Genomic DNA, 26,591 nt, shown 5'->3' on the forward strand with positions numbered 1-26,591 from the left:
AGCAGAGAGATGGCCTGCTGCTAGCAGGTTGGCATGAGATCTCCCCAAAATTGAACCACAGTTCCCAGCTACTTCCACAAACATATATATTGATAAAAATGATATGGGTAGGAAATAAATCCTGCTATTTACTTAGCACGTTTTATTATAAGAACGATGATGTTCATTTTAAGGCTCAGTGACAAATCCTGTTTGGTACATCATCACCTTATTAAAAACCTGTCACACGTGCAGAGAATGCTAAGTTATATTAAGTATGCTGTTAACTTGACAAAATACAGCCTGCTACTTTCCACCTGACTAGCGCTGCAGCAGAGGTGGCACATTTTCAAGGGGTGGGAAACAGACACCTTCTCCTTTCCTCACCAAGGCTCCAGATCCAGTCGAAACTCTAAACAAAGTAAAAGTCAGTAAGGTGTCTCAGCCACAAAGGCAACGCATCAGAAACCCAGCCATAACGCTCCACTCCAGATCCACGTACATCCATCAGTTACTGGGATGTGACTGCCACCCAACTGCAGTGAGTAAAAGAAATGAAAACAGTCATTTAAAATACTCCATTTATCCAGATATGAAAGAAAGGCTAGACGGATGCTGAACAAGAAGGCAGTTCAAAAGCAGAAACAAAAGATGCCTCAAAGTGACAGATACTGGTAAAGGCAGGAATTACAACTTTTTGTCCAGTAATCAAAAGGAGCGCAAAATTCTTTTGCACAGAAGGCAAAGATCTGACAGCACTGCCAGTACACTGTGTAGTTCATGCCAATGCAGTCACACATGGTATTGGTGGTTTCAGCCATCAGCAAAAGACTGGGAATAATAAAGGAATGCCAGAGTCAGATCTTTAAACATCTTGGAAGGGAGTATAGTGATATCATCACTTGAGTATTTTCACTTGTGCTATCGGAGGGCAGGTGTAGAAACCCAGTGTTATCTCCAGTAATTAAAATACCCTTCAAAGGGAAACCTTAGCATGACAATTTAGGGAATGAAGGTTTCAGCTATACACTAAAAGCATGTGAATGCCGCTTTCTGCTCTATACTAGGCTTCTTTGGAAGATACAACAGATCCAGTATCTTCTGTCAGCAGGATTCCAGCCTGACCTGTACTCTAAGCGTCAGTAAAGAAAATGAAATTTACCTTTCGTCTCTCTACATGTACGAGTGCTTATACTCATACATATAGTTCCTAGTCTTGCTATCTGCAAAGTCCCATTAACTAACCCTTTGGTTTATACTCATCCACCTATGTCAGGAAACGACTTCAGCAAATAGATATACTCCTTGCTTGTTCATTGAAGGGCTTTTTAATGTGAAGAGAAATGGAAGCTTCTGATTAACCACATGTGACTGCTTAACTACATTAAAAATCAACTAGATTTTCAGCAGTTTCTGAGCTGTTCACTCTTTCCCAAGAAAAAAGCCTCAGTGCTCAAGTCTTTAAACAGTTCATCCAATAAAGCTGATGTTGTATACCAGGTATTCCGGACGCATCTCTCAGCTGCAGCTGAAAGCTGGCGAGATTAATCTCCTTTTGCCCAACATCCCGAGTCTTGCAGGAAAACAAAACCAAAAAGAACAAATAACTTCAGGTCTTGACAAGCAAAGCTTCTTCCATCGGTCTGATTCAAAACATAAACGTTACGTTGTTTTCGACACACGAGTCCCATCTATGCACCATGAAATGACGATGAAAAAAGTATGATGCAAAGTCTTCTTAAATAATCACCCAAAATATAAAGAAAGCAGAGAGAAGCTTGATGCAAAATCCAGAAATAGTCCAGGGCAGTGCTTGGGTACCACTAAAGATTTAAGGACTACTGGGGATTATGTGGCCAGCCACAAACTGTCTCGTGAGAGGTCATGACAGCGTCCTCTGCTGCTACGATGAGTGAACAGACTGCCATTCCCCACTGGAGGTTTGTCTATTGGTTTAAAAAAAAAAAAAAAAAAAAAAAAAAAAAAAAGACCAAGGAAGAGCATACAGTCACGCAGCTGATCGTCGACGGATCACAAAAACACCTCGCTGCAGCTGTCCCAGGTAGATTCTCATCTTTGTGCTGTCACTGGTTTTCCTCACCCAGATCTGCATGAAAGAGAAAAAGAAAGGGACAGGGAGATACATTGGGGAGAAAAAGGGAAAACCCACAGTGAGCAATACGCAGCCAATCAAGCCCTGGTATTGCTATTGCCAGATCTGAACACCTCTGTTACTCAGGGTGCACGGATGATTTAGCTTAAGCCCTTCTCCCTCCCCACATTAGGTGTCCGCAACCTGAGTAGAAACTGAAATCAGGTTTCTAACTTTACCACCCTAACTGCCTGCTCAAAACAGTCATCAAGAAAAATGACTCTTTCCAAGCATCATCAGGAAAGCAAGTTTCCTTCTGCTATAGTTCGCAACAGAACTCTGCCATTAAGCTTTACCTAATCAAGAATAAGCCTCTCTAGATCCACAGATCATAAAATTACCTATCCTGGGATTTGCCCAGACAAGTAACTATTAGTCAAATGAAAAGCTTATTCTGGTTTTGTTCAGTGAAGCATTTCTCACAATGTATTAAATAAATTGTATCTGAAGATAAAAGGGCCTCTTTTTTTTTTTTTTTTTAAAGACTTGCATGGAAAAATTCACATAACTTGCTGCTATACCGTATGTTTCAAAGGACAAATTGCTTCCATGGAGGCAGCCACTCGGAATTTTTAAGAAATAAAAATCACTTTCAAGAACTTTAGACCCAAATACTTGTAATTTTAAAAATCAAATCTGAGCAAATCTCCTCTCCATCTTATCGTTCTAAGCCATTTAAACACATTTAAATAAATGCATGGAAAATACGAGTTATCCAGCTCTTAGTACTACAGTATTTTAGGACACAAGTCCAATATTGCCTACTGCAAAGGACTATAATGTTAGTGTTGGCATGCGATTTATCCAAAAGTTTTTTTTTTTTAGATACCATATTAGCTACAGGCCTGGCACGGTAGATTGATTTAACTCTATTATTTTAATTATCAATTGACTTTACTAGCAGGAGCCCTCAATATAAATATAATATTTGCCTGCATTTGTACTTCAGTTATTTCTTTAGAGAAATTAGAATCCACCTTCACTGATGATCATCTCTCCACTGCAACATTTCTAAGAATTTGGTATGTTCTACTAACCAAAAGAATTCTTAAATGCACAGACTCTGAGCAACTGTACAGAACAACAAACGTGACAGAATGTAAAACTGTACAGTACGATGGAATGGTGTATTTGTTTTTACTGAAGGTAACCCTTTTGTTAAGATCCACTTGGAGGAAAATTAAAATTCAATTTTAAGTGACCGCAACAGTGAAATTACTTATTAACACTAAAATGTGCCACACAGTTCAGAAAAATAAAAGCATCGAGACATATTCTGAACTTAAAACTGATGTTTTAGACATACAATGTATTTTGCAATCAGAAGGTAACATCTATTAATTCTAAAGAACTGAAGGAGGTGGTGAATAGAAACAACCAAATCCATCTCTGAATTTCTTTTATTCCTAGACTGTAAAAGAAAAGTAAGCTTCCTCCTTTTTTCAACTCCCAACAAACTGAGATTGCTGAATAAGCTCATGGGAATTAAAAAAAAAAAAAAACCAAACAAAAAACAACCAACCTTTCCTGCACATACTGCGGAGTTTATTGTTGTCAAAAGGCAAATCTAGGTCCGCCTTCTAGCTTCTAAATTCAAGCAGGACCCAGTAAGATCACAGTTTGGCAACCACACTTTTGAACGTGTGATGAAATCCGAGACGTGCACGTTGTGCCCCTAAGAGAACACCTTCTCATTTCTGTATTCCGTGAAGTATTTCTCTCCCTTGGCTTTATAGTGCTGCAAAGAACCATCACAGGGCAAACAACTGCCATGCCTCCTCCCCAGCCTCTCTCACAAAACTAAAAGGAAACCTATTGTCTCACTTTGAAGTGGAATTCACGCAATTATAATTAACGGCTTGCGTTTCCTTCAGGTTTCAGGTAAGATGCTCCCAAAAGATTGAGTTTTAATGTTTTCAGCTAACAGTAATAACTTTAATCAAATTAGCAGCACTATATTTTTAACGCATCCATTAGCATGCTACTACTGCTTTATCTAAATAACCAACCGTTGAGCGTAACAACTGTTACTGCAAGGAGAACAGTTGTGATACAAAGCATATCCCATATGCAACTCATTTTGTTGAAAATAAAATATTTTCCCTCAGCTGCCAAAACAAATTAAAGTTACTTTATTGGCTGATTGAAGAGAAGTGCATTCAAGTCTATCATTTCTTTCCTTGAAGTGTCTGGAATCTGCAAGCAAAGAATAAACTGCTCCCTTTGCCCAAGCGGTGCACTGCTCAAGCACTAAGCTTGTTTTGCAGCAAGATTCACATCAATCTTAGGCACGCACCTCTCTTCACCAGCTTCTCTAAGCCTTAATCATTAGCCACAGGGAAATTGTCTCAGACAAATGACTCACCTGCCCTCTTCCTCAAGTAGGTGATGGATGCTGCCAGCTTACTTCACAACACATGTACCCAGGATGAATTTTCTCCCCTTGCAACAACTAAATTTGGTAGACAAAAATTTTTCCTCTTCTGGATTCCCTAATGGGATTTTTTTAAATTTTGCATTAATAATAACTGCGTGTATGTTCTTAAAATAATGGCAATGGAACTTATGAATGTAGTGCTAATGAGATGCAACATGTCAGCTCTCCCCATTTTTCCTGCCTGCCAAACTACTACCTGCAAAATATAGGATCATTCTTTAGGAACACAGCAAGTCTCTTCCCATCTCGGATCTCTCTCAAGAAGAGATCTCTCAACTCAGTTTTACCTTGGATTCAGCTTCTTTAGACACCAGACAACTGCATATTTTCTGAAAATAATACTGATTTTTCTCTTAGTCCTTACTAGACAGCCATCTACCTGCCTCTGCTGACCCACAGCTTTCCCCGCTCCCGTGAAAAAGAAAGCAGCCCACTACCTCATTGGCGCCCACAGAACTGATCACACAGCTGATCTTAGTGTTCTCTTTAGACTCCAGGTAAATAGCCTGGCTCTTGTGGTACCTGCAAAAATGTATAAAAAGAGAGAGAAACACATGAAACCATTAGCTGTCCAAAGACTGAGAAAAGAAACAGTAGTAAGACTGATAAAGCTAGGATTCTACAAGCATTTGGACAGAGTAAATATGAAGTCTGTCTTTCTTTCCACACCGCTTCCCCCGTCTTCACCGACATAGCGGGTGGTCTGATTCTGCCCACACATTTTGCATTTAAATGATGCTTCAGAATGCATGAAGCTCGCTCAATTCAGATTCAATTCTGTACGCAGATTACCGAAAACAGATTTCCCATCTGAAAGAAGGGCAGAGCACCAAGCCACAAGACAGGAGAACACGGATAGACAATAAGCCCGTGTTTCAAGAGTTCATCAAACTAGCCTTTCACATTCAGACACAGGATGGATTTGAGAAGGCGACTCCATATTATGCCTGATAAAACAAGACAGGGCAAATCACAGATACTAAAAAGTTATTCACATTCCCCAACACAAAATTACGAGTGCCCCCCCCCCCCAAAGTGAACTGTACTCAACCAGTGCAGTCCATTATCGTTTAAACAGAGACCTCAAATTTCTAATACTGTCTTATTTTGTGAAAACACCCAAAATGGTAAGTGATGGGTAACTGATTCTGTAAGAAGCTGTATATACCTGCCATAAGGAGGTATATAGAGCACATATATATGCTTATATATAGGCATATATATAAGCATATCCATTTTTCCCCTTTTAGATCACATTTCATATAATTTTTTCCCCTAAAGGATCATATTTCAGTCATGCTATATAGTTTTCCTAGTGCATTTTGTACAATACAAAGTAAAAACTTCAAAATCCATAACTCTGCATGGCTTGATTTCACGGTCTTGCCTTCTTTGCAGACCATGTTTCTGGTAAGTGCTGCAAAGTGTGCCAGACAAAACTCCCCAGTTGCTGTTTATTCCGCCTAGGAGAGTTCCGTAGGCAGAACTAATTATACTGAAACAGATTATTTGTAAGTAAATAATCTTAATCAAGAGAGCACCGAAATGCTTTATAGTTATAAAAGCGTAAGTGTGTTTCCACCTTTACCCTAACCATGATGTGCTGCTTATTTAACTGGGCAACCCAAGTCGCAGAATCACCGCGCAGAGATTCCCTCAGCAGCTACTCAGTATGCAACTCCCCGCAGTCTGATTGGCTGACAGCCATTTGTCAAAACGCATGGATTTGCATAATCTTTACAGTTATTTCTGTAAATATAGAAGTCTTCCAAGAGTTTATTCCATAATCTTTTCCTACTGGCTTATGTACTCAGAATTTTCACACTGCTTGCCAGCAACAAGAACGGCAGCGTCAGCTTTCAGCCTTCCGAACATATTAATTACCAGTGGGCTGGGCGAGGTAATAAAAAAACCCCTCTCAAATTCTGCAACCTTTAGACACTTGTGTCCAACCATTATTCTTTCTCCCTCGTTTTAACAGAAAGGATGTCAGTGGGTTCCAGGGCAATGTAATAGCAGCAATGAGCCAAAAAATCTCAGTTTACTGAGCTCAGATAATCATTAATTGATATAAAGGAAGATTATAAGCTACTACAAAGCAGACCTCCCTAAGATAAGACAGAAAAATCTCAGTCCAGCAGTGTCCCACCATGCCATGCTGTGACTGCTTAAGCAAGGGGAATTTATGATCTTGATACAATCAGTGTACAAGCTTCCGAGTGCAGAAGATACCACTGCAAAGGACAGCTCTCAAGCGGTATCCACGCCTGCACAGATAATGAAATAATTCTTCCACTCACAGGTGTTTCTTCCAATTTTTGATTATTAGTGAATTCCAAAGCTAATGACACACACAAAGCTGGCTTCAGCCCCTCAATTTCACGTCACAAGTTACTGTCCATCGGTAAATCTACGTTACCTGTGCACAGAAAAGGCAAGGTACCGAGTCAGTTCAGCACTTTTTCACTGAAGAGTTGTCCGAACCGTCTCATGCTCCGTGCACACAGAGACAGGTCAGCTGAAGGTACAGCAGCCTGGTACATCTCACTTACATGTTCACGTCGCAGCCCTTTGCCGGGTTTATACACCCACAGGGGAACAGAGGGGTAGAACTGAGGAAAGTACTTCAGATGGAAAACGCAATGGAATCTGAGTTGGCTTTCAAGAGAAGGGAAGTGCCAAACCACTCTTGCTTTTGCAGTAGGTAAAATACACCACAATACTGACAAGCGAGGCAAGCAGAAATAAGCCTGCTTTCTGCTACAAACTATTTTGCTGGAAGGCCAAGATTTTCAACTGCATCTCCACCCAAAGACTGAAAGAAATCACTCTGCATTATTGTACACAGACAAAGCTAAAAGCAAAAAGATGGCTGGTTTACAGTGAACTGTATTTTAGGATCCGACGGGGGAGCATAGAGCAAATTGAGGATAAAAACTGAAGTCTAATTCCACATCCATCTGAAACTCCCTATATCTCCGCTTTGGAGACACGTTTGTGAAATATCTCTGCAAGACCTTAGGGAGTCCATTACTAGCCTTAAACATTCACTGTTTTGAGATAATGGTCCTTCATGGCTGCTGTCAGGTAACAGAGAAAGTAGTCACTCCTGAGCTGTCACTTTTATTATTTCTGGTGCATGCCAGCAGCTACAGCCTTAATACACCTTAGAAAAAAAAAATTACCCTCCCACTATCAAGAGTTACTTCGTTGTTTTAAATACCAGCTACTTTGCACAACTATTATTACTATCAATCAAAAAAATCTAAGCAGGATTATTACAGCCAAAAAATGTAAAATACTTATCTTAAAACAGTGTAAGAACAAGGAAGGCAGGAAAGGCAACAGCTGGAATTTCTGACAGCGAGACCCCCATGACAATCGAATCCAGCAGGATGAAAATATTTGTTAGCGTTTTATGTCCTAACTAGATACCTTTCAGAGAGAGCTGGTGCTTTTGAGAGATTCACTGAAGCTCTCCCAGGTTTAAATTCGGTGGGAGCTTGGGAGCTTTACTGACGGATTACTCCAGTTCCATCTTTCCTTTTTTTTTTTTTTTTAACTTATGCAACACTGTACAGTACTCCACATGCTTAAAAATTCCGAAGAACAGTTTATTCATCCAAATATATCCTAGAGGATAGTCACTTTACACAAAAAAAAATTATGAAAGCAAAAAAAGCACTTCATGAATTTGTGGAGTGACAAGTAGCCTGTTCAGTTCAAGTCTGCTTTACGCTTCACAGAAGTTTAAGCTCCAGGCAGCAGCCTTTATCAGAGCTGTATACATTGAACTCTTGATGAAACTTCACTGTCAGGAGGAAAAACTGACAAACTGCACAAGCTGGCTGTTGTGTAGAAAACAAGCTTCACAGCTATCATTTTCCGTGATAAAATTACAACCTTGTCACTTGTTATTTTGAGCCACCAGAACACCAAAGTAGGCTACAAATAAGCATACGACTTGCAAATTGCTTTCTGCTCAAGGAGTAATAGATTGGCCCCTTGATTATCCAGCTTCGCGTGTCTCACGGATTAAGTTTAAGACCTACGAAGATTTCTCTGCAAAATTTAGTATTTTCCTTGTGTTTTGTGAGGCTTGCACAGCTACACGCCCATAAAACTTAACAGAGCTAAAATCCAATCAGCAATTCTGAAGTTGCTTCTCCCATGCGGGTTTGATCTTTAAAGGTTATTGGGATTTATTATTAGAAACATTTTTCATTCTGCTCATCTGGTACACAACATTTCTTCTGCCACCTTGTGGAACGACGGGCTGGCGTTCTACAAAACTGAACACCAGGACTGCGAATACCGCCGACACCGCTGCGCCTGCAATCGCAGAGTATCTGGATCCTAGCTGACCGACTTCGCAGCTACATCACGCTGCGTCTGCTGGTGGCTCTCTTACTTAACATTAGGTTCGACAAAAATGTTTCCCAAGTGTCACAGTGTGCAGAACTGAACCCATGGAAAAGATTTAAGTCTCCTTTTACTCAAGCCAATAGTTACTCCTGAAAGTCTACGAGGTCTAAACACTCCATTATCACTTCTGACGTACCGAAGTCGCAACGATTAGCCCTTGGAAGAAGTGGCTAAACTCTGCCCAAAACCATTTTGTCCTCAAACTCTTTTATCAAAGCAATTTCTCTCTGCAGTCTTTGTCTCCTCACTATACAAGGCTCAGACCGATTAAAGCAGAAATTTACCAGGACTTACCATCTCTTATCATAGTAGAGTTTTCCATCTTCTATCCGGGCCTCAAACCGCTGTGCGGGAGACTCTGCTGGTGTAGCCGGGAGGTGCTCGGGAGAGGAGGGAGAGGCTGAGAACAGGACAGAGACTGTGTTTAAGACCAGCACGTGTCCACCACACAGTAGCACATCTGACCGCAGAATTGCGATTAATAAGGTCATATTAAGCAGAAGTAATAAGCACAGAAAGCTACAAACTCAAACTTCCATCGGAAAAATATTCCCTATCCTGGGACGAATAATTCAACCTCTGCCTTGAGTATATAAATTATAATATTCACTGAAATATAACGTTTATCTGAAAAAATGTTGATAGGCAGGTGATAGACAATATGTCCTTGATTTTCTTTTAATTCTAATCTATAGCAGAGTAGCTAAATAGGATCAGAATTACTTAGGCAAGTTAGTACCACTCTCTCTTGAAATAAAGTGTACAGACACATCTAGAGAGCTGAAGGCATAAAACCGTAGTTCTCAATCCCTCCATCCACCTGACAAGCAGGCAAGCTGCCCAGATGCACCTGAATATAATGGAAAAACCTCTTTACACAGTCAGATTGTCCCTTGCCCAAACGTTTCAGCCACCAAAGACGCATACGCCTCCCTTCCCATCCCTGACAAGCTTCAGAACAGATGAAGAGATGCCACAGAGCACTCATTCGCCACAGCAGCTACACAAAGAACAGCAATTACATAGTCAAAACAATTATACAGTTGAATTACACAGTCAGCAACTGTACAGTCAAAAAGCCTACGCTATAATTCTCTGTTCCAAACAGCACGACTGTGAACAAGTTCCCATGCAACTGTTAACTCACCTGGTCTCTTGGGCGATTTAAGCTACATAGAAAGAGAGCAAAGAAGCATTAGAGATCTGACATGAGCCATACAAGTCTGCAGTAATAATTTAAAGACAGAATTTTAATTATTTTAATAATAAAAAGACAGTCTTACTTTCCATACTCTAAATGTTTGGGTTTTTTCCTTTTTAAACGTACTGTTAAGTGGCATAACACGTAACTAGAACAGCATGCTATAAACAGACTAAGGTATGGAGAATCAGTATAGCGATACAAAAGGTCTACAAACCGAACTTCAGAGCCTGCGGATAATCCACTAAAACAAGTCAAAACCAAACCCCTCTATACACACTGTATTTTTGAACATGATCCAACACTTCTCAGGGTACAAGAAATACAGGAGATAAATCATTAGCGACACCTCAACAGCTGGCACAAAACCCATGCTGCACCACCATCAGCAAAAGCCTTAATGAGCAGCCTCTGCTATAAGAAATTAGATAAGCCTTAGAGCGTTTAGCAAGAAAGCAATAGGTTCATTAAATCTAGGAAAACTGTAAGCATACACAGCGCACCCTATCCAGTTTGCTGAAGTATCGTGACAGTGGGGAGGAAAAAAAAAAACCACCCCTAAAAAACCACCCCCCCACACTAAGGCCTAAACCAGAGGCAGCCGGTGATCTCAGAAAGACGCGTTAACATCTGTTCAGCCGTGCGGAGGAAGAAACTCCTTAAGATAGCTCATCACTTGGTTCAGACAAAAGGTAACATTTTTAGATGACAGTCATTTTAATTAGGTTAATTAAGCCTATTAAAATAAAAGGGAGGAGATACCATCTTGCTTCATCTTTTATTGTGTTACTTCAGAAAGCCTGCCGGCATGAAATAGTCCCACGTCTCAAAAAGGAACATGAGAACAGAGCTCTGTTCTCTTCAGGGGAAAGCATTAGCTTTCTCTTTAAAACAAAGAAATACAAATAAAGCAATAATCCCTACCTTATTCAGTGTTCTCAGGTCCTCCATTATTTGCTCATCAGTCAACAAATAATTTAGCTGAGGTATGCAGAATTAAGGTTCCCATAAGCTCTTGATAATCAAGGCTAAAAATTAAAGGTCAATGACATTTCACTTGACTACACGTAAGCCAAAAGGTTTCTGTAAAGTTGCACAAGATCTTAGTAAGTGTCACACTTGAGCCTTTTTTATCGTACGAATTAATACAAGTTCATCTCCACAGAGCCTCATATTTAGCAGCAAATAGAGTGCAAAATCATTTTAACTTATTCAGACATAACCATTAATGAAAAGCCTTTAGCGCATTGACGTTTACTTCATGGAGGCATCAAGCACTACCATTTTCAGTGTTTTCATGTTGCATTTCTGTAGAGAACGATCTGGGAGCTGAAACACAACAGGCTCGCTTCAGATTTTGTACAACGAAGCCAAATCCCACCCAAACCTAGGAAAAGAAACTCATTATTTTGTAACTCAGTAAACAGGAATAGAGAGAGCGCGAGAAGAGGGGAAAGCCCACAAAACAGAACTCAAAAAAAAAAGAACCAGGAAATAAAGCCGGAGGCACAAAACACATCCTTGTGTGGCTGAGGATAAGTAAGAGCCTACCATTCACCTGAAAACAAAAGCAAAATCTCAGCACACAGAGGTTAGTGTATTTTAGCCGCCTTAGAGCTCCGCTATCATTTTGCGTAGTTTCACAATTGCATCTTCCTACTTCCCTTTTCTACTGCTCCTCTGTCACTTCCACGCAAGAAAAACCTAAGGACACAGAAGGAAAACAATACCCAAAGCAGCGGACCCTGCCTCCAGCTTTAATCTACAGCGTTTCTTCAAAACAGCTGTTACATCAAAAGCATTCCAAGTATTACACTGAAGTTAACAACTGCTAGGCTGCATTTTAAGGATTTTGGTTCTGACAGACTTTAATCCTCTCCCCAGTGAGGCAAGGCAGATAGAGTGTCCTACTGTGGCTGCTGCATCATGCTCAATTAGTAGGTCACGTTCACTATGAAACTCGTTTATTTTGGATGAGATAGGGGCACTAATAGATTTTTTTTTTCCCCCCCTGAAAGAGTGAACAGAATCTCCAACCAGAAAGGTTAATTAAAACTGGAGATGCTTGTGACCATCTTGCATGAACTCTAGAAGTTCAAGGTTTGATATTGCCTTCAGAAAATGTGAGTCACTCAGAAGTCGTAAGATACGCTTTTTGAATCTGATTTAAGCCATACCAGTTTGGAATCTAGTAAGAAGCCTCTGCAAAGCAAATATCATTGCCTTCCTTTCCAGGTGAATTTAATATACAAATAGAAAAAGTGCCCATCATCACAGAGGAGCTAAAAATGTATTTCCAGAGGCCAAGGAACATTTTGATTATAAGAAACATGCAACAAGGCAGAAGAGAAGGATTACATATACATGTTTTCCTCTCCTGTGTGATATATAAAAACAAGATGGATTTTCATTTTTTCTTTCTATTCAAAGAACAAATCTAGCACTCCTTGCTTTTGCTATGCAGCTCTCTGGATTAAAGATCTGAAGCCTTTATCAGAAACAGAAAAACTACTTTGATATGACAAATATGATCTTTCTGGCAAATGTTTTGTCACATCTTGAAATGAGAAAAGCTTTGGCTCATGTAAAAAACCATTTACTATCCATGGAATCAACTACCTCAGCATTTATATGTAGTGTTCTTTTAACGTTTTTCCTTTGTGAAAAACCTTGCCTGAAGAATTCAAACTATTCTCACTAACAAAAAAAAAATAATCAAATAAGTTACCTCACAACACCGTGAAGTTTAAGTTTGGATACCGAGGGATCTCCAAAGACAGGTTGTGTTACATTGCACATTATACACGATAAATTGTACTTCAGTATTTCCTAGATTAAAATTTGATCCTAGCAGCTCATTTCATTTTCCTTCCGGTACAAAACGACACAGATGCAGGTAGCATGCCGGCCTCAAATCCAACAGCCCTCCAATGACTCTGTAAAAGGATATCAGGGGCAGGTTTCCTCCTCTTGTCTGGGATAGGAACGGGATCGTTTGGTCGTCGCCTCAGTTTCCTTGTCATAATAGGCTTCACTTCCATTGAATCTGCAGAGTAATGAAGTTGGAGAGCTGATAAGACCAGAGGGAAAGGAGAGAGAAGCAGCAGCTTTCTACACAGGGCACAAGGAAAAGAACCTTTCCTCTTTCACACAGAAAATCGAAAATTTTTTGTGATAGCTTCCAGCATCCAAGCCGGAACTGCTGACAGCGAATACAAGTTCTCTTTCACACTAGGTCACCGTTCAGTAATGGTGTTGTGATGCCACGGTTACAGCTTTCGTCAGCTGGAAGCGGCACAGTTGGTTTGGGGGCATTTTACAGCTCCTTCAGGTATCGATAACAAGCACAATGATGCTGCAAGGATTCAGGGCAAATTCCTTTAACGCTGATGCTATCCGCTCTTGGCCAGATCATTTAAAAGGCAAAGTTCATGGAGTTCTTTGCTAACAAAACTTGGATAGTTAATAGCACGTAAAACATCAGCTACAAATCAATCGCTCTCTTTTTCTTGTCTTCAAGCTGGACAACAGCTTTGTCAAAGGAATACAGATAATTACTGCGTTCAAGACTGATACAAGTCTGCTGGAATAATTTTAAACACAAGTAGTATTTAAATTCAGATTATCTAGAAATGTTTTAAATTATGATTAATGAAATAAACCTAATTAATAACATGCAGAGCAGCAGTTGACGGGAAATAAATTGTAGCATATGCACTGGGGAAGGAGAAAAAAATCTGTTTAAAATTGAAACACAAGTCTCATCACCAAGTAATTACCTGAAATTACAGTTTGTCCAAATGTCTACAGGTAGTCTTAACTGAACTACTTTACTCAAACTGTCACAAATCATTCCTTAATTTATGAAGATATCCTGAACTGGCAACCAAGAGACCACATCTGAAATGCTAAACACATCATCTCACCTCTCTTTCTATGTGCTGAGAATTATTGGCTCATCTTTTAAGTACACCTGAATCACGTCCTAGGTAGGACTTCAGTCTATGAAGCCTCTTTGGCTCCCTCTAGATGCTAAAAACCTTCAGCAGCTATGCATGGTCAAAAGACACCAAATTACTTTTCTCCTTATCTCAAGGGTGAACAAGGACGACCACGCTGCACATCAAGGGAACAAATATTACGATAAAAGCTTTAAAGAAAAAAAAAAAAAAAGAGGTGTCACCCACCGAGTGTATGCCAAAGGAAACTGTATCTCTAGGATTAAAGCTGAATTTGAAAAACACTGAACATTAATAGCCCTGCAGACGCTAAAAATGTAACTTACGGTGTTGAATGTAAGCCATTCTCATTCATTTAAGATCGATGTACGAGAGCCTCAGAAGAGGGGTCTGAAGCACTTACTCAAGGCAATATACAGCCAAGTCAAGAAGGCTTTTTCTCCTTTTTAAAAATTAGTTTCAAATGAGTTGTCACACAGTTATCACCTGTATTGCTTAAAACGGGAATAAGGCAGAGATCAATTTCCTTATCTCTTTATCTTAGCACCCTGTATCTTAAAATTGTGACAAGTCAGCTGAAAGTCAGCACCAAACAAGTTTTCAGAAAGAAAAAAAAACCACAGAGTTTGAGAGTCTTACATTTACTGTTAAACATTTGAAGAACTTCAAGATTCGAGAGATTCATGAAAACTTTATAAAAGAAGTTTTGAAGAGCTGCTAAAGCACCAACGAATTTAAGCTAAAACACAGTCTTGCATGAGGCTTAGTAGTTAGGAACCATGCTACACAGTGCTCCACAACTGGAGGCAACTATTGCAACCTAATCAATCTGCACCACTCCCAGACGAGCCTATGCATCAGGTTGTATCCTTGTATACACCGAACTTCCATAGGTTTTAAAAACCATCGAGTCCACATCAGTTCCAGTATTGTTATTTCTTAGCCTCCAGTGCATGTTCACAACACAATCCGTTACCTCTAAAGAAATCACACTGCATTTCTGCTAGTCCGGAAGGAAGGAGATAAGGGAAGGCTAACACACACAGAGCGGATCTCTTCTCCGCAGTTACTCACGTGCCTTTTCCTAGACTTATATTTGATGAAACATCTCTTCAGGACACACAACAACGGGAGGACATATTTCCCTAAAGAGGATTAATCTGGTCCCCAAATCAGACTACAAAATACTTCTTTTTGTCCCTCCTCACTCTCCCTTTAACTCTGCAAATCCAAACCCTGATGTTAACAGCTGTCCCACTGATAGAGAAACGGGATTCCTTCAGACTCCTACAACGTTGGTATGCAGATTTCCAAGGGTAAGATCTAGTCAGATCCTGATCCACTAATGAGAATCTGCTTACAAGATTAGTACTGTATCCCAACTTAGTAATGATCAGAGACATAGGACAACAATAAGAAAGTTAAGATAAGGCACAGGTTGTAAGATTGGACTAGACTTCATAATTAAAAAAAAAGATCAGGGAAACAGCATAGCAGACCAGATCAGCCCTAACAGTTTCTACAAAGCCAAGAGCACCCTATGTCCAAAGAGGTTTTAATTCTCGCTTCTGAACACTAATTAAATTACTAGCTTACATAACTTCTGTAGATACTACGCAAGAAAGATATAAAAGGTCTAACTCATGAACAGGCCTCAGCAACGCAACCAGCATTATCTGTCCATGAAGTAAGGGAGCTGCTCTTAAAGAGAGAATCAAATCAGACTTTTGGTTCAGTATCACAGCAACACAATTTGTGAAGGAGGCTAATTACCCCTCTACTTAGCTCCACTGTGTCAATTACTGCAAAGAGCATTGCCAAGGCACCAGGGGCACCAACTGGTCTCATGAAAGAAATCTGTCCATTTAATGTCCATTTTCCAGAGTCTGGACACAAATGTAGCTCACAAATCTATTTTTCTGGCTTTAAGTAGCTTATTTCAACCTTTATTGTTTTCTTCAACTTCTTGACCACCTATTACTGGAGAAAAAAAGGGCACAGTTTACAACCTGGCACTGCTGGTTAGGTCAATATTGTGGCATATCTCAGTATTTTTATTGCCAGATCGCAGGAACTAAAGAAGCCCCTTTCCCTGCACGTAAGAAAGCCCATCCACTCTGCTGCTTCGTCTTTTGGTAATTCAGGTCACTGAAATTTATTTTATAAATAAATAATAATTTTTATTTATTTATTTATTTTCAGGTCACTGAACTGTTTTCTCCATTAAAAGGCCACCAATTTGCATTCTACATCTGTTGGCACTGGGAAAGCTTTGAAGCCTTCACACGAGCTGTCTGTATAAATCAGCATTGCTACCTTAGTATCTTTTTTCCTAAGCAGTGGCAGACAGAATAAACGACAGATGCCTCTCTTGTTTTTACCTCCTGTTAATTCCATGGTTAGCTTTTCATTCTCAATCATCTTCTTTTTCTCTTCCAACTCTGCGATCAAATTTTCCTTAAGCTCAATTTTCTTATCTTCAAACTCCTTTGCTGCTGCCTTCTTTTCCTTGACGTAATTTTTTTCCACCTGGTCTGTCTAATGCAAACCAAAAGAACAAAAAGGTTAACTAAGGAACCAGTGATTCAAGTTAATGATATCACAACAGCTTCTTTCAACTGCTGTATTGATTAGCTTTTCAGTTCAAAACTGTAGCCGGTTCTAAAGATTATCGATATTCGTAATCAACAGAGAACCATCAAAATGACTAAGCAGTACTATATTGGTAAAAGAATTAATTATTTTTAAAAAACATTTTAATGTTGCATACTCTATCAAGTCTCTGGCAGACAGCTCTTCAGATTTATAAATAGTGCTATCATTTACCACCTCAAACAAGCTTTTTAAACAAGCCAAATGCACAGCCAGCATACAGCAGCCCAAGAGCAAATATTTCTTTTAATTCTATTTTAATGACAAAGTCCAGAAGTTACTGGAAGCAATACCAACAGTAGGCTGTACTACATCTCCAGTGTAATAATGCTAGCTAGAGGAAGAAAATGTCTTTAAGCCTTCTGGGAAAACAAGCACAAGTACTAGTTGATGAAACCAGAGGTTTATACCTCTTCCATCTAGTTAATATATATTTTGATAAATTGAAGAGTACTTACTTCCAGCTGGAGGAACAGTTCTGAAAGAGAAGAGAGACTTAATTTATTATTTTTGAGGATGCACAACATGACATTTTAAGTCATTGAATATTGGAGCCAAGAGAGGCGGTGAAGTAAACAGCGTACGTACTCATCCAAACTCTACTCTCACTTCATAGTTTTACGCTGAAAATACAGTAACTATAAAAAAATTCCACAAAAATATATTGCTAATTGAAGTTTTCTACAGATTGTCAAGCAGATTTGCAAAGCCTACACCGCAGTATTCCATACTATTCAGTTCAGCTACTATTCCGAGCAGTACTAAGCACGTAGTCCATCTTTTTTCCAGTTTAATTACAATCAATTAATACTAGATATAAACTTCCCAGACAGAAGCTTGAAACATGTAGCTGAATGTATGGCTGGCAAGAATTCACAGTTTAAGCCATCTTCATAAATTTCAGCAACGACTGTCTCGGAAATAATTCTGCAGCTGTTAGAAGATTCATCTACTCAACTCGCACGTGTCTGATTTCAGGCTGTTTATGCCTGAGAAAACAAGCAAGGAAATCGTTACGTATCACTGAAGGTTAAGTTCTAACACATGGCAATGATGAGTTCAAGTCAGACCTATGGATGAAGCAAATGGATTTCTGGGTGTGAAATAGTCCTGCTACCGATGTTTGTGCAATTCCTAGCAGCTTGAAATTAAGCAGGATGGGACCCTTCTTGTGTGTCCTGGAGGACATAATGCCCAAACCAAAGTTTTTACTCAAGGTAGCGCCAAGAAGAGGCAACCGAGGCACCTGAGCAGTCCTCAAGTCACCCTATTTCACCACCATATTAAGCTTTGGAAATACTTGAAACAGTAAAAACTTCTGTAAAGATCATAGGCTTCAAACATGTTTCGGAGAAGGCTGTAGTAGCAACACTGTACTACTGTGCCTTTTTCTTGTTTTTAAATAGTTTTAAACAACAAAATAGAAACCAAAGATGATAACGGCCCAATAAAAATCAAACCTTTTGTTTGCAAAGGCTCTACCAATTGAGCATGGAAGCTGCGTTACGGAGGTAATCAAACATAGGTAAATCTAAACTGTTGCTTTAATATCTATGAATTCTCAAAAAAAAAAAAAACACAACCAAAACCTCAACGTGGGACGGATAAACATAAAAGACCATTTTTCCCATAGTACTAGGCAGTTGCATTTTTTTATCATAAAATTGAAAATTATCACCATCTGCCCTCCTGTGGAAGAAATATGTTGCTGCAGCACTGGTCTTTGCCAGCCAGAAATACAAGTTTGCAGTTAGTCTTAATTTTACCAAAACAACCCAAGATTACTAGAACATAGCTCTAGTGCACATGAAATTCATCTCAGAAGACAGATTCCTGTTAACAAGAAGTAGTTCAATTCACTTAAATTCCTCAACCAAATCTTTTACCATCCCAAGCACTTTTAGAAAGATACAATTTATACTACTCAAAGGTTGGCGTACGCAGCCATCATACAACTGCCACTGCCTCTCTGTCATGTTTCCAGAGTAACGGCCAAGGCATTACAGGATTCATCCAACTTTTCCAAAGGAAGAACAGCTACATTTCCTATTTCCACATAATAGCTTCTGTAAAAGGCCCTGCTTCAGTATCCAAGATAAGAACCTACTGGAAAGAGAACAAACAAGAAAGAGGGAGGGCAGGCAAACAGATCTGATTTCCAAGCCATTTCTCTACAGTACCACAATAAAGGCTACCCAGAAGGGCTGAGAGCTAGGCACTTTAAAAATCAACTTGGGCCTTTGCTCCTGAAGCAGAGCACCGGAACACAAAGCACAGGCAGCCCATTCAGTGTCACAGCTATACGGAAGAACAGTTTCAGCAGCAAACCCTCTGTTGCGGGGCACAAAACAGATCTTTGGGAAAGCATGTAGTCCTAACTTTCCACTCCTGCAAACTGAAAGCAACAGGGCACCTGAAGGTTTCAGACAAGCTGCACAAAAGAACGAGCCAAAGTGGGCAACTGTAGGTTAGGCATGGTGCCAGATAAAAATGAAACAATTTTTTTTACTTGTGCTTTTTCCACGCAAATGAAGACTAAATCTGTTTATTGGTGTTTAGTAAACAGTCAGCAAACAATGCTGATGAAGGAAAAAAGAATTTTAAAAAAATCAAGATAGATCTCGTCATCCTTCATGCACTCTCAATATACGCTTGGAAGCAGAAGAACCCTTTGCTCCAGCAAGTTCCTTTTATTTCAAGGACAGAATTACCTTTATTTTTTTTCAGGTGTTATAAAAAACATTAGTTTAAGTTGTATGCAGCATCTTAGAAAGAAATTCAGCTTACCTGCGTTTCGTATCCTTTCTTTGTACTGCTGGTCCAACTTTTTCATTCTTTTCTGATATTCCTGAAGAGTACCTAGTTGAAATAAATTGTGGATTCCCACTGGAATTTTATTTATTCCAAGTATTAAATTTTCTCAAGGAGCCATACACCACTTGAAACACAAATACTAGTATTGAAATCAGAAAACTACAGTTCTAGTTTGCTTATTTCGATAAGCACGTTCCCCATTTTTTCAGAAAGCCGACTACTCCTTTTAAGAAATGCTTTAGTACACAGAGAGTTAACTACGAGCGTTTAGAGGGAAAAAGGATGGGAAGTGGCTGACATTTTTCACTAAGCAGCATGACTGGGAGCCGCCATGCAGTGAGGGATGCTGCTTACATCCTTCAAAACCCTCATCTCTCTATGGCCTTTGAAAAGTGCTGAAAATTGTTCAGGAAAAAAAAGCTATCCCCTTCAAAGCTTACCTTCCTGCAATTGCTGTAATTGCCTCTTCAGAGATGCCAGTTTGTCCTGATACATCCTGCAAAGACAGAGAGCACGCAACTTTGAAAAACAAACACGCATCCTTTATTTCACCATCTGTTTAGGTAGGTTACAACGTGTTTACACGGAATTAAAAACCTTTCAGAAGAACTTCAGGAAACAAACAACAACTAAAAGAATATTATTCAAACGAAAGGTTATCATTCTGTCTAAAAACCCTGCCACCCCATTGGTTTTGCAATGCACCCAAACCAATTATTTTGGGAACAGTTCAGGCTAAGATAGGATTTTTTAATTTTTCTTTTTAAATGTCGAAATCTAAAATGACATTTAGATCTACAGACACCAGAAACTTTACAACAGAATCATTCTGCTACTTTGTCAAGTCTTAATATTTGTGTACTAGTTCCCTACTTATAAAACAGAAGGCATTTCCTGATGTAGATCTTGACACTATAAAAAACCCCAAAGTCTATTCCTGGTGCTGTTTCAAATTTGCTTTTCCTTTCTCACGTATCTGCGGTTTAACACAGGCCAAGTCTTCCTGACCTGTATAAAAATATGTCTCTGCCAGTAAGCAAGAGCAGAAAATACTGCAAATACCCCTAAACATCAAGGGAAACTATTTCAAGTCTCCAAAAAGCCCATCTTCTTGGACAGGGCTAACATCCTAGTGTTTAAGGGGTTTTAACAGGCGTCTTGCTTTTTGTTTGGCTTATATAAAGTAGATCCTTTATTTTATTTGAAGGATCTGTCTGCAGCGGGATTCATTCGCAGCAAAACTCAGCTGCTGCCAGAAACTGGTACCTATTCCTTTGTTCGAAACAGCAGCAGCGTTTAGTTTCCTGAATACATATAGAACAGAGAAAGTAACTGAGGAGAGAAGAAATGCAAGTATATGGACTCATTAGCTATTACATTGGGCTAGGCACTTAAGAACCCCGATCTTGGCCCAAAACATTGCAAAGTTTTATGCAAAAAAAACCCCCAAATAAACAGAACATTACCTTACTTTTGATTAGAATGAGTTACTTACTGTTCTTTCATTTCTACAAAGTCCTCTTCCTCGTGTTTTGCCAGGTCCGTTTCACTGGCATCCTCAGTGTCTAAATGAGGTAAAGAATGACTTGTTAAAACTAAAGTAGTACTTAAAAAAACCCCACAACGTACTAAATTATTTAAAAACAAAGAAACAAGGAAACAAACAAAAAATCCCCAAACCTCAGGCAATTTAACCTCAAATACACAACAAATAGGCCTCTGGAGAGACGAATTCAGAAGTGAAATGAACTAACTCATCTCTTTCCTGCAACTGCACCTTAACCTATGTAAACCCTCTGGTAGTTTTGAAATGAAGCTTACATCAAGTCTAAACAACTTCAGCTACTCTGGTCATTTCTTCCCAGTTTAAGACAACAGGTTCTCCATTAACGCTCACATACACAAAGGTGAGACAGAAACAGGCTAAAGACTCTGAAAAACGTTTCACAAGCTTCTTCCTCTAATTTCGCCCCTGCCATAATACACTGTATGGCAGACAGTGACTGAAACAGCTCTAACAGATTCTGCGTCTCGACCTGAAACACTCCAAAACAAAAATACCGTGACTAACTGCTGTCAGGGTTGACTACCAAGGTCTCGCTAAACGTAACAAAGTTACTTGCCGTGATCTGAACTCGACTTCTCAGCTACACCTTTGCACAGAAGTACTTCAACATTTATACATAACGAAGACCAGCACTACCATAAAGATAACCCAAATTTTATGAATAGCTAATATAAACTACAAACAAATTAGACCAGTATGGGACTGTTAGCTTTCCACTGTGCCTTTTCAGGCTTATAAACTATTTATAAGACAAGGGTAGTGAAGAATTAATTACCTTTCCTCCCCCAGGAGAGGTCAGTGCCTTCAGGCCAGAGCTGTGATAGGCAGGGCACAGCTGTAAAGCCTAAACTACGGCTATGTTCCCTACGTATAGATGGGGGGCACCAGCCCCTTAAATCAAACTTTTCTCAGATTTTTCTTAAAGTACGAATAAACGCTTTAAGCTTACGTATATTAAGATAAAATTCAACACACCAAAGACAAACCAAAAAAGTTTTAACTGAAAGAAAAATACTTAGATGCCTAGGTCACCATAAAGGACTGCCGTGCTCGGGTTACTTTGTGCAGCCAGGGAGAGCCCCCCGCTGCCCGGTGCGCCGTCGTCCTTTGTAAGGACCTACAGGTTTGGCTCTGGCACCTCATTCCTGAGCGTACCAGCCGTGATGGAGGACTCCGGCTGACGGAGCAACGGGCGCTGTCAACGGGTCATTCTTCATCTCCCTTATGTGTTGTTTGATGAGTCCTACACCCCAGAATACTCTGGGTTTTTACTTCCTTTTCCTCTTCTCTGCTGCCTTCCTGGTCCTTCTACAAAACCCCTTTCATCTAACATCCTCTCGCCCCCCCTTACTTCTGCCCACGCTTCCTTCTACCGTAGCTGCCCCCTTCCCACCACAGAAACATAACCAAGTCCCACACACCAGATTTCTCCCTGCTTTTCCCAGGCGCCCAAGCCCACCCCCTCAGCGCTCTTCCCTTCTCTCACGGCCTCTCCTTCACCCGGGAAACCGCTCCACTTCCCCTCTCCATCGCCTTTGCTTTTCTACCCCCCCTAACCTCACAAGCCCTTGTCTCCTTCGCGTTTTCTCGCTGCTCCAGACCACTTCTCCACCAAACCAGACCCAAGCCTTCCTTCCCCAAACGCTCCCCTCCACCTCCCCAGCGCCCCTGCCCGCAGCAGCCCCCTTCTTCAACCCGCCATCGAGGTGAGAGGCCCCCGCCCGCCATGACCCCCAGGGGCCTCCGCTTCCCCCCCGCCCCGCCATGACCCCCAGGGGCCTCCGCTTCCCCCCTCCCCCCCGCCATGACCCCCAGGGGCCTCCGCTTCCCCCCGCCGCCCTCTCCCAGGGCACCAAAGCCGCCCCCAGCCCCGCTCCGGCCCAGCCCGCCACGCCACTAACCCTCATCGGAGTCGCGGGCCCGAGCGCTCCGCTCGCCGTCCTCCTCCTCGGCGCTCTCCAGCTCCTCCTCCTCGTAGTACTCGGGGCCGGGGGGCATGGCGGTGGCGGGCGCCCCAGGCGGGGCGGGGGCCGGCGGCGTGGCAGACACCAGCCCGGCCGCGCTCATAGCGACGGGACGGAGCCGCCGCCGCGGGCCCGCGCCTCCGCCCGGCGCTCGGCAACGGCGCCAGGACCCGCGCCGCCACTTCCGCTTCCGGAGCGCCGCGCCGGCGACCGCGGCCGGCACCTAAGGGCGAGGTCCTCGGGGGCGGGGACTTGCGGGGAGGCCGCGGGTTCGAGTCCCGGCCCCGCCGGCAGCGTGGGCCCAGGCTTAAACCGCGCCTGGTGCTCGCTCGCTGCCGGGCTTTGCCCTTGGAGCGGTTTATGGGGGGAAAGGGGGCTTTGCCTGGGCCCCCGGGGACCCCCGTTCTCGCTTTCTGCCACCAGGATGACCCCATCTGCCACAAAACGCCTGTGTGGCGGGGCACAGACCCACAGCGGTGGGAATGGGCTCGTCAGGACGCTTACACTACTCTTTCCAATTTTATTTCTTTTTTTTTTTTTAAAACAGAAATTACTTCCTTGTTCCTCTGTGCTCTCAACAAAGCACCACCACGGTACTGCCATCTCGCATTCAGCCGGGTGAAGCCGTTGCTTCATGCCAGTAAAGAGCAGCTTCCACGGAACAAGCGTCCGAAGCCGCGGTGAAGGTCTCGCATCTGCCCGATACAGGTCATGCTCCTGACCAGACACAGCTACAAAACCAAGGATCTACACCCTGCAGTGAGATTCACATGCGGGGACCATTAAATACAAGATCCTACTCCCTACAAAAATGCCTCCCATTGGTATTTCAGGCTAAATACCTCATTTAGCCCTTTCCTGCAACTCTAAGTCACCTGGGAGGAACTCATTAGTCTCACTCCCTCCAGCAGAGCCATGCTAAAGGCTTACCGTAACAGTTGTGAGGTGCATTCCTCAGCTGCACAACCTACTGACTCACTGAGGTACCCTAAACACCTCACCAAGAGAGAGGAAACAGAGTAGGTTTTATCTAAAGGAGGACCGAACTCAAAAACACGGCAGCGCTTTTTCAAACTCGCTGAACCGGGCGCCCAGCAGCCGAGAGGAGCACCAGGTCACGCTCTTTGTTCGGAAAAGAACTGTAATAACGCCGCGTACGCACTTTGCTTTCCTGTAGCTCACCCCAGAGATCTGTTTGCCCTGACTGACAATTTTTAACTCAGAACACCCATGCAAAGTATGCCCGATACCTTTTTACATAAGTAAATATTACCTTTCACAGGAGATGAGGCTGAGACACAGCTAAAAGTCAACACTATGAGAGCAGTTCCCAGAGCTCAGTGTCCCACTTGAGGGCATTTGGCTTGGCAAGTAGGAGACAGAACACCAGAGCTGCTCGCCAGCTCTCCGTTTCCAAGTAATGCCGGGTGCCAGGGGTTATCGGCATCTCGGAAAGCAATCCCTTTACCTTTCTCCTCTCTCCGGCAGCGGTAGCTGGCAGGGCTGCCCGCGGCCACAGGGAGAACAGGAAAGGGTGTGGTGGCGGCTGCCACATCGCAGGAGCTGACTGGGTGCCCACGCTGCGCCCGGCGCCCGTGGCTTTGCCCTCTCCCCGCAGACTTGCACCTGGCTTGAATTGTACAAATAACTTTCCCAAAGTCATACAGTCACAGAGCTAAAAATAGAGATGGGACTGGCTAAAGCCCTTTCTCAGAACTAACCAGAGCCCCCTTAAAGCCTTATAAACACAATTTTCTCCCTTTCTTCCCCGTTTTCTGTCTGCATCTCTCCCATCTGCCCACGTATTTAGCCCACCAGCTCCCCTGCAAGCCCAGTTCGTGGGCGGCAAACTAGCTCCAAGCGTGTCTGAGCCAGGGCTGCCCTTCCAAGGTGAATTTATTCCGCTTTACACCACCTCAGCACTTTGTCTGAAGCCAATTTATCCTCTACGAGCAGCCCGCCTTTCACACAGCACACAAAGGGCAGGTGCGTTTGCTAACGTGAGGGCACACAAGAACCCTCTGAACAGAAGGAGCTGTGTGCAGCCTGTGAGTAAGAAACTGCATACAGCTGCTGATGCAAAATTTTTTAGCTCATTCTGTGGTCAAAACTGGAATCTCGCTTGCTGTTGCTCCCTCTGTACTAATTCCTCATGTTTAATATTAGCCTTCTGGAGACACCCTCTACTGTCATCTGTCAGGCATTCAGCGGGAACCCAAGGGAGGAGGTTCAGCTTTAAGGAATGCCATATTTCCCTTACAAATGCAGAAAAGTAACTGTCTACGCCCCAAAGAGCTATCAGGGAAAGTTTAAACTTCTCTGTCAAGCTATTGTTCTTGGCTCATGTTTTCATCAAGGCTGTTTTTTTCATCACGACTCATTTATTGTTTTATATACGTTCCCTCAGTTTGAAAGATTTCTACCTCCTGCTTTGTCAGCATCAGCTACTCACAGAGTAGCTGACACAGACGTCACGCTCACCATGTTTTTCTTTCCGTTTGTAAGAAATAGAGAAAAAAAAGGTTACAAAGCTCAGCTTATAAACAGAGATCAGGGCAACTCATTTATTGCATGAATTAGATGACTGCAATGAGAAAACCGGTAATATAGTACCTTGGCCTTTGAAGAACAGAATGCACGCCCTTAGCCTGGAACACATGGCTTTCAAGTTCCTGTACCTTTAGTTTCAAAGGGCTCTGTGACGACGGTCCTGGAAGAAAGCCCCGGAGGAGAACAGCTGTCAGAAACATGTTAGTAGAATGAGGTTGCATGAGGTACTGGCAGAAGATAAAGCTCTGCTCCTTCGGTTTGTTTAGCAAAAAAGTAATTAAAAAAAAAAAAACTATGAAAGACTAAGCCACCGCGAGCCTTTACAGCAATAAAGGAAAGAGTGTTTGCCTCTAGATTCAGAGGCTGTAGGGAACCACAAAGCGCGGCAGAAGCAGCATTAAATCACCTTACCCTGTCTCTGCTCTGAGCTCTTCCTAACCCAGACCTCTCAACCACTGCTAAAGCGCCGCCTTCTCCTCTGAGGCCTTTCCTCCTGAAGGCACACCACTGCCGAGCCAGGCCTTCTCTTTCGTTGGTTACCGGGACCCGCCACAGCACACACACTCCTTGTCAACCCCCTCCCAACCCTGACGGCAGGTACCGAAAGCCTCAGAGCTGCCTTCTTACCGGGCCCCGACACCGCCCCTCACACCCCCCGGGCTACCGCAGGCCCAGACCCGGCCCCCGCCCCGGCCCCTCGCACGCTCGAGGCCGCTACAGGCCCCGACACCCCGCCACACACAGCTGAGCCCGCTGCGGGCCCTGAGGGGCGGGCCCGCCCCAGCCGTTAACGGCCCCGCAGCCTCCGCTCCCGGCGGGACCGCGCAGGCGGCTGAATCGACCACCGATGCTCCAGGGCGTGCGATCGATGAGGCGGTGCCGCTCCGCTGC

General features: G+C 42.3%; 1 protein-coding gene across 4 annotated transcripts; it reads right to left on the bottom strand.

Moving 5' to 3' along the window:
• Positions 1-119: 119 nt before the first annotated feature.
• On the bottom strand, positions 120-26,373 carry SUDS3 (SIN3A corepressor complex component SDS3). 4 transcript variants are annotated; one of them, XM_087768524.1, is made up of 15 exons: positions 26,112-26,373; positions 25,764-25,860; positions 23,088-24,780; positions 21,115-21,184; positions 20,060-20,115; positions 19,593-19,664; positions 17,264-17,283; positions 16,535-16,691; positions 13,145-13,240; positions 11,119-11,180; positions 10,141-10,162; positions 9,288-9,393; positions 5,006-5,090; positions 3,654-3,806; positions 1,940-2,086 (listed from the first exon to the last, which is right to left on the bottom strand). In XM_087768524.1, exons 3-14 carry the CDS (start codon positions 23,251-23,253, stop codon positions 3,699-3,701), a joined length of 1,020 nt encoding a protein of 339 aa, XP_087624650.1. In that variant the 5' UTR covers positions 23,254-24,780; positions 25,764-25,860; positions 26,112-26,373; the 3' UTR covers positions 1,940-2,086; positions 3,654-3,698. The 4 variants fall into 4 exon arrangements, with proteins under 4 accessions (XP_087624652.1, XP_087624650.1, XP_087624649.1 ...); XM_087768523.1 differs by having other exon boundaries at positions 25,764-26,373; XM_087768526.1 differs by lacking the exon at positions 3,654-3,806 and adding an exon at positions 120-515 and having other exon boundaries at positions 1,986-2,086; positions 23,088-26,362.
• Positions 26,374-26,591: the final 218 nt, after the last annotated feature.

The sequence above is a fragment of the Nipponia nippon genome, unplaced genomic scaffold (genome assembly GCF_047370975.1).
Source record: "Nipponia nippon isolate SJK-2023a ecotype South Korea unplaced genomic scaffold, ASM4737097v1 scaffold_30, whole genome shotgun sequence".
NCBI lineage: Eukaryota > Metazoa > Chordata > Aves > Pelecaniformes > Threskiornithidae > Nipponia > Nipponia nippon.

Excerpts from the sequence above, each read along its gene's own strand:
- SUDS3 (XM_087768524.1), bottom strand. The coding sequence starts at position 23,253 with ATGAGCGCGGCCGGGCTGGTGTCTGCCACGCCGCCGGCCCCCGCCCCG. Across the intron at positions 16,692-17,263 it reads AACTGTTCCTCCAGCTGGAA|ACAGACCAGGTGGAAAAAAA; the intron begins GTAAGTACTCTT and ends GGTTTGCATTAG. Across the intron at positions 3,807-5,005 it reads GTTCTGTGGGCGCCAATGAG|GGGCACAACGTGCACGTCTC; the intron begins GTAGTGGGCTGC and ends GTGTTCTCTTAG.